General features: G+C 41.7%; 1 protein-coding gene across 1 annotated transcript in view; it reads left to right on the forward strand.

Moving 5' to 3' along the window:
* Window positions 1-10,007, forward strand: part of LOC138648919 (mucin-5AC-like) — a 130,220-nt gene extending 120,213 nt beyond the window's left edge. Inside the window, exons 36-37 of the mRNA XM_069738900.1 lie at window positions 6,950-7,052; window positions 9,499-10,007. Coding sequence (XP_069595001.1) covers window positions 6,950-7,052; window positions 9,499-9,670 — 275 coding nt within the window. The 3' untranslated portion in view covers window positions 9,671-10,007. The remainder of the gene's footprint in view (window positions 1-6,949; window positions 7,053-9,498) is intronic.
* The last annotated feature ends 2,406 nt before the right edge of the window (window positions 10,008-12,413 follow it).

A 12,413-nucleotide genomic window follows, 5' to 3' on the forward strand; every position in this document is an offset into this window, starting at 1 on the left:
CTTCATAAATTACGTACTTTACATGGAGTGGTTTCTATAAGAACTAACAGTAAGCCTACCATAATCGTGGTGGCCTGGAGCAGGTTAATATCTTTATTGTTGAAGATGAAGAAAGTGAAAGTGTTAACATTGATATATTCTACATGGTGGTCACAAGTAATATCTAATGTCTTTTGCTGTTTATTGTGCTTTAGTAGGGTTGAGCGAAACGGATCGTTCATTTTCAAAAGTCGCCAACTTTTGGCAAAGTCGGGTTTCATGAAACCCGACCCGATCCCTGTGGGGGGTCGGCCATGCGGTACGTGACTTTCGCGCCAAAGTCACGTTTCGTATGGCGCCATTTTTTCAGCCAATGAAGGAGCGTGGGCAGAGTGATGACATAGGTCTTAGGGGCGTGGACGCCTATCGTCATCTTGTCGATTGTGCGCTGTAGCAATTTGCAATGTGTAACACCAGCTTTTCTGTTCAGGGATGGGACGGAGGAGAGAGAGAGAGAGAGAGAGAGGGAGAGGGAGAGGAAGAAACAAACTCTGAACATTTAACTTTGGGTTCTCTTATCTCTACTAATGAATTGAGGAAAGCCATGCATGTCTAGTTGGAATGTGGCCAGGAGTATGCATATCACATATTTGCGGTCAACTGACCTGACAGTATTTACTGTGCATGCAGTGAGGATTCACAAGTCTGCAGTCAATGAGAGTGACTGAAGACTTTTATGTTAAACCTGGACAACCCCATTAATAAAAAATTACTCCATTCTCATGAAATTGAAACACTGCTCACTTTCAGGTAGCCAATGTCAATGGATTATTAACATTTTTCAATTGAACTGCAGGCTGGATGGGTGGGGTTTTGGCTGCATCAGTGTCATGATTCTGGATTCGAAACCATGATTCTTTGTTCTGATCCTGGTGTTTCTTTCTACTAAGCCAGAACTGATACAGCTTTTCTTTGGGTGTTTCAGTTCTGTTGTCTTTGTATCTGTATATTTTGTGTGAAAGGTGGTTTTTCAATTACTCTGTGTCTCTGTCCTATCACCTTTCGAGTGCAGTTTTTAATTCCTTCCCCTACTGGTGTTTCCTGCTGGTGATAGACTTTGTTGAATTCATTCACACTGTAGTTTGTGTTGATTGCAGTTTCTTTGTGTGTGATTCCTATTCTCCTTAGGAAACTGTTACTCTAGAGATCCTAAGAGCTGCTAAGGACATTCAGGGTAAGCTGCTGTAGAGTGGGGGTGACTTTTTCGGTGCCCTAGGATGCCAACCTCCACGGTTGTGCAGGGACGGACCAGGGTCAGAGAAGGACTTTTCCTAGTCTGAAAAGGGACTTGTCAGGTTCAGCCATTTGTCTTCCAAGTTTGCTTTCGCAGTCATAACAATCAGCAGTTGTGTAATTTTATCCCCAGTGAGAACCATTCGAAAACATCAAGAGGTTATCTCTAGAGCAGAGGTCTCAAACTACATTCCTCAATGGCCGCAAACAGGTCATGTTTTCAGGATTTCCTTGTACTGCACAGGTGATAATTTAATCACCTACACACATAATTATTACGGCAACTTGTGCAATGCTAAGGAGATCTTGAAAACACGCATGGTTTGCGGCTCTCGAGGAATGCAGTTTGAGACCTATGCTTTAGAGTGCCAACTCTCAATCATTCAAATAAAAAAGCCAATGTTTGCTAATGACTCATCACTAATATGAAATCTCTGAAATCTCTTCTGTCAGCTCTCAGTCACTTCCCGGCTCCACTAAACTCTTCCTTTATTGTGCTTTTGAAGATGTAATCACTGTTTATACAGTATATGAGAGCATTGATATGAAAGGTGAGTCTAGCAATGATTAGTCAGTGCTGTGTTCATAATAACTAATGTATGCTATGAAATGCAGCTTCAGTCTGTCACTCCTGCCTTCTGCTTAGAAGAGCTGACAGGTATCAACCTATCCCAAGCAAGAGGGAGGGAGATGGGCTTAGTCAGCATCACAAAAGTTACAGTGAAACTCTACAGTATATATCAGAGGCAGCAATTCAATGTCACTGATCTATCACTACTGTCTTTCGATATCACTGAGAGTAGATTAAGTGCAGTGTGATGGGACTCTGTCTCCTCTGCTTCATTGGAAATGTAGTCCTCATTGTGGAAAACATAATTGAGGGGAAAAAGGAATCAAAGTGGCAGACAACACAAAAATGGTGCATCAACTAAACTTCAAATATATAAAGCATACACAAGAGTCTCTACATCATTCTGTTATTCTTTAAGAATAGCCTAAGATACACTACGTATATAGGCAAAAATGCTGGAATGTTGCTTCAACATTACATTTATATCCAGTTAAAAAAAAATATAGGCTTTATGTTTTTTTCCTAAAGTGATCAAAGGGAATTTTAATATTCTAGGGGCGCATAATGTATAAGATAATTCTTAGGTTCAATACTGAGCTATAAGCTTCTTCGTCAGCTAATGTATATTGTCTGCATAGAGAGCCACATTACCTGGATCTTATTGACTAGAATCCTTTCTCTATCATTCTACCTGTGCTTTGTTTTCCACTAATGACCTAAGACTAACATCCTCTACGATCCAAACCTTCATCTCTGATTTCAAAAACTTCTCTCATGCTGCCCCAGTTCTCTGGAATGCATTACAGCAGACAATCTGGTTAATTCCCAGTATCCACAGTTTTAAGCATACCCTAAAACACATTTTTTTAGACTAGCCTCCCTTCCCAACTTTTTCTCAGAATCTGGTTCCTTTTATCATTTATTTCCAGACCATCCATACACTCAGTGGCACTTTGAATCTACTATACATTACTCTGTACTGTCTTATTTTGTTTGTACATGTCACCCATGAATTGTAAAGTGATGTACAATATGTTGGCGCTATAGAAAAAATATATTACCTCCTCCACAGAACTGTTCCTCCACACACAATCCTTTTTCTCCAGACACACACGGCCACATCATGACCTATCCAGCTCACACCTTCTAACGCTCAGTCTGCTGCTCCTCATTGCTGGCGACATATCCCCAAATCCTGGCCCTCCTCATCACATTCCCACACTCATTTCTAATCCCCTGCCACGATCCTCTACACGTCTTCACAACCATAGTAACCTCATACCCATTCATCCTGCCCCCACTCCCCCAATTTTCCTATCTGGAGCACTATGGAACGCACGCTCTGTCAGCAATAAACTTTCATTTATCCATGACCTCTTTATCAATAACAAACTCTCCTTCCTTGGCATCACTGAAACCTGGCTCACCCCTTCTGACACAGCCTCCCCTGCTGCACTCTCTTACGGTGGCTACCACCTTTCTCACACACCCCGCCCCAGCAGCAAGCATGGCGGAGGAGTTGGTTTTCTCCTGTCAGATAACTGCTCCTTCACCCCAATCCCACTGCCACCCTCTGTTACCCTCCCTTCCTTTGAGGTGCACTCTGTACGCATCTACTCACCCTCCAACCTCCAACTGGCTGTCATCTACCGTCCCCCAGGGCCAGCCACCACCTTCTTTGACCACTTCACCACCTGGCTACTCCATTTCCTCGCTGCTGACATCCCCACTATCATCATGGGCGACTTCAACATCCCCATTGACACTTCCCTCTCAGCTGCCTCTAAACTTCTATCTCTCACTTCCTCCTTTGGCCTCACTCAATGGTCTTCTACAGCCACCCACAAAGATGGTCACACACTGGACCTCATCTTCACCCGCCTCTGCTCCCTATCTAACCTCTCAAACTCACCTCTTCCTCTTTCTGACCACAACCTACTCACATTCTCTTCCCTTTCCACTCCTTGTCTACAACCCCCACCCCACAAACTCTCACATCCTCGCAGAAATCTTAAACACCTTGATCTTCACTCACTCTCTGAATCCCTCCTCTCTCTCACAAACATAAGCTCCCTACACAATGCGGATGATGCTGCCGCTCTATATAACACCACAATAGCTGCAGCTTTGGAATCTCTTGCCCCTCTCACACATACCAAAGCTCGCAAAATCAACAGACAACCCTGGCACACCAGCATGACCAAAGAACTGAGGCGAGCTTCCAGAGCTGCTGAGCGCAGATGGAAAAGATCCAACTCCAACGAGCACTTCATTGCATTCAAACAGTCCCTCACTACTTTCAAGACCACACTCGCCACAGCCAAACAAACCTACTTCTCATCTCTCATATCCTCCCTGTCTCACAACCCCAAACAGTTATTCAACACCTTCAACTCTCTCCTCCGTCCCCCAGCACCTCCTCCCTCCCCACTCATCTCAGCAAAAGACTTTGCCTCATTTTTCAAGCAGAAAATTGAGAACATCAGAGACAGTTTTAGTAAACAACCCCCAGAACCCTTCCTCCCAACCACCCACCCCGCCACCTCCAAAACCAACTTCTCCACCATTACAGAAGACGGACTCTCCACTCTACTCTCAAGATCGCATCTCACCACCTGTGCACTTGACCCACTCCCATCCCACTTCATCCCAAACCTCACCACAGTCTTCATCCCAACCCTAACCCATCTCTTCAACCTATCACTAACAACTGGCATTTTCCCCTCAAGCTTTAAACATGCCTCAATCACACCTATCCTCAAAAAGCCCTCTCTTGACCCATCCTCTGTATCTAGCTATCGCCCTATATCACTTCTCCCCTTTGCCTCAAAACTACTGGAACAACATGTCCATCTTGAACTGTCCTCCCATCTATCTTCCTGCTCCTTCTTCGACCGCTTTCAATCAGGCTTCCGATCACACCACTCCACTGAAACTGCCCTAACTAAGGTCACCAATGACCTATTAACTGCCAAGAGCAAGCGACACTACTCTATCCTCCTCCTCCTGGACCTGTCCTCTGCCTTTGACACAGTGGACAATTCCCTGCTGCTGCAGACCCTCTCATCCCTTGGAATCACAGACTTGGCCCTATCCTGGATCTCGTCATACCTAACTGACCGTACATTCAGCGTCTCCCACTCACACACCACCTCCTCACCTCGCCCCCTATCTGTCGGTGTCCCGCAAGGTTCAGTACTAGGGCCCCTGCTCTTCTCCATTTACACCTTTGGCCTGGGACAGCTCATAGAATCTCACGGCTTTCAGTATCATCTCTATGCTGACGACACACAGATCTACATCTCCGGACCAGATATTACCACCCTACTAACCAGAATCCCTCAATGTCTGTCTGCTATTTCATCCTTCTTCTCCACTAGATTTCTGAAACTTAACATGGACAAAACAGAATTCATCATCTTTCCCCCATCTCACACGACCTCCCGAACGAACCTATCCATTACAGTAAAAGGCTGCCCACTCTCCCCAGTCCCAAAAGCCCGCTGTCTTGGGTAATCCTTGACACTGATCTCTCTTTTAAACCACATATCCAAACCCTTTCCACATCCTGTCGCCTCCAACTCAAACATATTTCACGGATCCGCACATTCCTAAACCAAGAATCCGCAAAGACCCTAGTCCATGCCCTCATCATCTCCCGCCTTGACTACTGTAACCTCCTGCTCTGTGGCCTCCCCTGTAACACTCTTGCACCCCTCCAATCTATTCTAAACTCTGCTGCCCGACTAATCCACCTGTCCCCCCGCTATTCCTCGGCCTCTCCCCTCTGTCAATCCCTGCACTGGCTCCCCATCAACCAGAGACTCCAGTACAAAAGCCTAACCATGACATACAAAGCCATCCACAACCTGTCTCCTCCATACATCTGCGACCTCGTCTCCCGGTACTCTCCTGCACGCAACCTCCGATCCTCTCAAGATCTCCTTCTCTACTCCCTTATTATCTCCTCTTCCCACAATCGCATACAAGATTTCTCTCGTGCATCCCCCCTACTCTGGAAATCTCTACCACAACATATCAGACTCTCGCCTACCATCGAAACCTTCAAAAAGAACCTGAAGACCCACCTCTTCCGACAAGCCTACAACCTGCAGTAACCACCGATCGACCAAACCGCTGCACGGCCAGCTCTACCCTACCTACTGTATCCTCACCCATCCCTTGTAGATTGTGAGCCCTCGCGGGCAGTGTCCTCTCTCCTCCTGTACCAGTTGTGACTTGTATTGTTCAAGATTATTGTACTTGTTTATTATGTATACCCCTCCTCACATGTAAAGCGCCATGGAATAAATGGCGCTATAATAATAAATAATAATAATAATATTATTATTATTATTACTGCTTCTAAACTGAATACCTCTTCAATATAGAATCCAATGACACAACATAAATATTACTACTGTGGAGATATGTAGTTATCGGTGTGGCCCTATAGACATAATTGAATGTTGTTTCACAGGTTATTATAACTTAGAAGTTGAATAGGGGTTTGAAGGGTTATTCCCATCTTTAGAATGTATCAATTGCCCATGAGATAGGTGACAACTTGCCAAGAATGGGACCCTAAAATAGGAGCCAGGGAAGTATATTACGGTTCCATTCAAATGGGGCATTTCAGATCTGCGTTCTTGGAATAGGTGGGAGTTACAGCTGTTGGACCACTTCTAAGTGAGAACTTCTAATAATGGGAAAAACCATTTAATAAATAATAATCTTTATTTTTATATAACGCTAACATATTCCGCAGCGCTTTACAGTTTTGCAAACATTATCATCGCTGTCCCCGATGGGGCTCACAATCTAGAATCCCTATCAGTATGTCTTTGGAATGTGGGAGGAAACCAGAGTGCCCGGAGGAAACCCATGCAAACACGGAGAGAACATACAAACTCTTTGCAGATGTTGTCCTGGGTGAGATTAGAACCCAGGACCCCAGCGCTGCAAGACTGCAGTACTAACCACTGCGCCACCGTTAATATTACTACACATGGGAACTTACTGTCAACATTCTCTACAATCAACTAACACATCTGCAAAATTAGGACTTTTTTACAACTTCAAACAATTTTTCCTTTTCTCCTACAGGCAAATGTGATGTGATGAAATCATGGAAACTTATAGAAAGTGAAGGGTGTGAAGCCAATGTGACTCTAACAAACTGTGGCGGGTACTGTACTTCTATGTCCAGGTTAGTGGATAGTGGCATTGTTATCCCTAATTATAGAGATAAAAATGTATTCATTGTAAAATTAAGTGATGCAACACGCTAATAAGCTGTACTTAGTTATTTTTACACTGTTTCAGTGTAAGTAAGCACTATACGTCTATAGTCCAGGGCAAGAAAAAAAATATTTTTGCTCTGATTAACTCACAGAACATTTCCTTGATTGTAGTAAATACTCTGCCATGACGGATACTAGCAAGAAACTGTACATTCACTGACTGCAAACAAAGATCTTGAAATGCATCAGGAACTTTTGAATTTTTACACAATTCTATCGGTTTTTAGAGGGTTGGATACAAGCATTGAGACATTGTTTGGTTTCCTGACGAAAAGATGGCACATAACAGCTAGTGGTGTGGTCTTCCTGCAAACTCAACTTTACGTTAGAATTGGCACAAAGCCTAGTGGTTACAGTCAGTGTTAGATACGTTTGAGGTTATAGTTAATGGATCACATGTTGGTGGTTCCACTCTAGATCCGTTCTTTAAAGGGAACCTATAAAAATGATTCATGCTTCAGGATTGCAGCCAGGTATATTTTACCCTTAAACTCTCTGATGTTTCAGAGAAAATATACTTTATAGATTCGGCTGGGGACCATAGCTGGAGATCAGACTAGTCTTGCTCTACTCAAAACTGTTGCTGGTGATTTCCCTATGTAAAGATGAGGGAGATATCTGTCAATCATCTTCAGCAGCCAGACTAGGAGTGGAGCCAGACTAGTCTATGGTCCCTGTCTGAAGCTTTAAATTATATATTTTTTCTCGAAAACTCCAAAGCATTTCAATATAAAATATACCTAGGTGCGATCATGTTGCGAGGCTCTGATTTGTGCTGCCTGCCGTTTGGGAATCAGGAGACAGGTTCCCTTAAAAGTTAAGCACAGTGCGGTAGCACAGTTTCAAGAACTCAGAACATTGTGACTGCTCAGGTCCAGTCTTCCTGGTCTAAATAGTGTTGCAGGGAATAAAGATACCTCAGATAATTGGTCAGAGAACCAGTGTTATCGCACATTGCCACTCAGCCATGTTACAGAGAATCTCTAGAGATACATTGAATTCTCGCTAGCAGTCTGCAGCTTCTCTCTCCAGTCTGGTTCTCAACAAGCCACTGCAATAACTCTTCAGCTCACAGATGGCATCAAACGTTTGACTTCCAGAAGCACCAAAAGCAGCTATAAATATATATATATATATATATATACTAGGTTCTACCCTACATTAAAACCATGCAGAGCTGCATGTCACCTTTGACCCTAGACCTCATGTGGCTTCATCAATTTGACATTTGTATGTGAGCAACCTCTTCAATGGTTGAATTGAGTTGTAACATGCCAACGCAATACTTTTAAGTCACTTCAATTTATCTTAAATGGGGCAATGATATGGGAAAGGACTATTATCAAAAAACATCATTTTTACCATGTGCCATTTTTAATAAATGTGGGCTAAAGACTGAATCACAAATAGCTACACAATGAAGTTTAAAAAAAGACATATCTTCAACATGTCCTACCGATGGATGAGAAAGGATAATGGGAATGCGGAATAGGTATGTCAACAATGCATGACTAAGTTTTATCCCTTGAATGTCAATTGACTGGATAAACATTGAAAGCAAGAATTTGACACAATTACCAAAGTATTTGCTATTTTCTACTAAAAAAAATATATAAGCCTTTTTTTTAAAACCATCAACTATCCCCACTGTGACCTGTTCTGTAGATTAATACTGTAGTTCTCGTATTGAAAAAGCCTTGGCTCCCAGGCATATTGAAACTTTTGTTTTGCTCCAGACGGAGATGGAATGCCCTCTTGTCTCTCAAGGGGATCCATGGAATCTTTCAGAGATCTTTTGTGTATTCTGTACTATGAATATGAATTGTTGTTAAAGCCTAAATTTTGTTCATTTGTACTCAATTTGTAAAAATTGCCACTAATTGTTTATGGAAAGTGAGATTCGCTTCTGGAAAAAAAATATTAAATTTTTATTCCTGTAACATACAGACCTTAATAATGAAATATTTGTAAATGAGTGTCCAGTTTGAGTTCCTTCCAATGGCTCTAAAATAAAAGTCCTGACTAGTGATGAATGAACATGCTCGGATAACGTGTTAGACGAGCATGCTTGGGCGTTATCCTAGTATCTTAGGTGCGCTCGGATAATATATTCGAGTCCCTGCGGCTGCATGTTTTACCGTGGTAGACAGTCTGAACACATGGATGGATTGCCTTTTGTTTGACCATCCCCAAATATATATATATATATATATATATATATATATATATATATATATATATATATATATATATAAAAAACAAAATTTTATTTCTAGAATGTTTTGAAATAATTGCTGTATAGCGTGTAAAAGAAAGAAAAGTTCCATCTGCAGTTTCTTATTAATTTTTCAGACATCCCAGTTTTCCAAAGATGGTGGAACATGACTGCACCTGCTGCCAGCCTACATTGACCGCACCCAAGAAAATTCACCTGCTGTGCGCAAATGGGAGGAAAATATCATATAGTTACACCGATGTCCTTCAGTGTGCATGTAGGGGCGCAGCCTGTGTGTTCACTGAATAAAAGGATTGCTATAACTGGTTTCTTTGCACAAACAGGAAAGTTATCATTGTAATTCCTGTTTTGAATTTTTCTTATTCTTTGGAAAATATTTTTTTCTAGCGCAAGTTAAATTATTCTTCACAGTCAATTCCAATATTACAGTATAAATGAAATATAAAAGCACATAATGAAGTATAATTATTGTAAGCAATTAGATTATGTTAATATAGGCTATTTGTTGTGCATTATCTGATTTTCAAAATACAGTGGAGGTAGAAAAATATCTTTGCATGTGAAAAACCTGCAGTTTTGCCATACATATTTCTATTGCTAATAAACATATTACTTAAAAGCATAAGACTCATATGCATCTTGTCTTTTATCTGCATGCATTTTAGAAGGGTTTACTTACAAATGTGTTCACTTACAGTATGTTCATAAGGCTACTTTCACACTAGCGTCGGTACGAGCCCGTCGCAGTGCGTCGGGCCGATGTACCGATGCATATTGTGAAATAAAATCACAACGGGGCAGCGGATGCAGTTTTTCAATGCATCCGCTGCCCCATTGTAAGGTCCGGGGAAGAGGGGGCGGAGTTCCGGCCGCGCATGTGCGGTCGGAAAAAGCGGAACCGGCGGACAAAAAACCATTGCATGCAATGTTTTTTTGTCCCAACGGACTGCAAAAACACGACGCATCCGTCGCACGACAGATGCGACGTGTGGCAATCCGTCGCAATGCGTCGCTAATGAAAGTCTATGGAGAAAAAACGCATCCTGCGGGCAACTTTGCAAGATGCGTTTTTTCTCCAAAACAACGCATTGCGACAGAGGCCAAACGATGCTAGTGTGAAAGTAGCCTAAGAGGGAGCAAATTCTATCGAAATAGAGCCTGTTCTAGAGTTGTTTATTCGTTTAAGCCGGACGTATTGGAATCCTCATACAGAATTTGAAGACCCCTCCAAAAAAGAATTCTATAAAAAAATTACTGGAATACGGGAGTGAGTGAATCAATGCTAAACAAAGCAAATCTGTTTAGAATTTCTGAAAAGTTCGCTGATTCTAGCAAATTTTATTATTTCGTGATTCAATTTGGACAATGGGCCACCACTTTGGTGAATTCATATCATCCGAAAAAGGGTTAGAAATTAATAAAATATCACTCATCTCAGCTCCAAATCCTCCACTTGCTCTCGAAAGTACTAGCTCTTCTTTACATTCTTCATCGGCACTTCCATGATGATTTCATAACATGTCGTGCTTAAGATGATTTCAGAAGAACCAGCAAATTGTGAACAGCAGGAGTTGGTGCAAGTTGGAGCAAGCGGATGATCAGCGAGGAGCTGCAGCAGCAGGGACAGGTAAAAGGCGAGGAGAGTATAATTTTTTTAGTGGGTTTTTATCCAATTTCCAATCTATTTTTTATCATGTTTTGGAGTCAAGAGCCCTCACAGCATAATAACCATCTAATTTAACAGCAGTCAGAGCACATTTCATTCACAACCAATTCTATGCTAATCAAATGCTCTGAGCAAATCTGCCAAATGTAAATTTATGCAGACTCTCTGATGCTTGCTGGAATATTATTACATAATGTAGACAAATGACACAATATTATCGGTGTTTAAAAATATTAACTCAAAAGTTTTAATCTGCAACTTTATGGCCGACAGCTGTCAAGTTCCGCCACTAGAGGATTTGGTACAAAATTTACCGCACTTGCTTGATGCTTGCCTGGCAAGCAATCTATGATACACTTTCTTTGAGTCTAGGTACTTAACAAATAACCAAAAAGAGCAAGAAAAAAAGCCCTAAAAATTAACTTTTATTAATAAATTGAAAAGTATCAAAATATACCAAAAAATGACCCAAAATCTTTTCCATAAAAAGGAGTAATGCGGGGTCTGATGATAATGATGTCGGCCAGCTTAAATCACAAAACAGACACATTGATTTAACCCTGCTGTTCTGTTCGGTCTGGGGAGACCTATTTTGAACTTTGGTATTTTTTGGGGTGTTCAAGATGCGGTTCTGAAACTTGTGGTTGATTGACTTAAATGAGGATGGGTCGGTCGGCCACGGGTTTCAGAGCCGCATCTCGAATATTTTAAAGAATATTGAAGTTCAAGGTCGGTCATTTTTGACCAACAGAACAGCAGGGTTAAGGCCTAATAGGTACAAAATACAGAGGAATTTCTAGGGAAGATAGATGGTGCCTGACCCTATACAGATATCCCTTCCTGACAGCGGAGGTTGGCACCTTGGGTAACGATTTGGTGCCCCCACTCCACATCTACAGACCCTTAAAGACCCTCAGCAGGACTCATTAGCAAAAGCTACCGCCAAACACCTATACGCAATTAAAGTGCTGATTGTGCACACAGCAAGACTAATCATCCATTGTGCTTAATCTGTACTGAGCCCTGCAATGAAATGGCTCGCCATTACGGAGAAAAATAGATACTAGCATGCGTGTATACTCCTTATGTCCAATATCTTGTAATGATATAGAGAGAAGGTTAACAAAATGTCACAGATCAGGAAAAAAAGCACATAGATTATGTAGACCTACTGCTCAAATGCAAAAAATCTAAGCAATGCTTATTTTCAAGGATTTATCTTGCAGCAAGTGATCATATATTGTATGGTTAGTAGCACAATGGATTTTACAACACATGGTACAATACAGTTAACCCAAAAGGGCTAAAAACCAGTCCTATATATGGATTACATTGGCCTCAATAGCATAATAATGTATAAACATG

The sequence above is a fragment of the Ranitomeya imitator genome, chromosome 9 (genome assembly GCF_032444005.1).
Source record: "Ranitomeya imitator isolate aRanImi1 chromosome 9, aRanImi1.pri, whole genome shotgun sequence".
In the NCBI taxonomy this organism is placed as follows: Eukaryota; Metazoa; Chordata; class Amphibia; order Anura; family Dendrobatidae; genus Ranitomeya; species Ranitomeya imitator.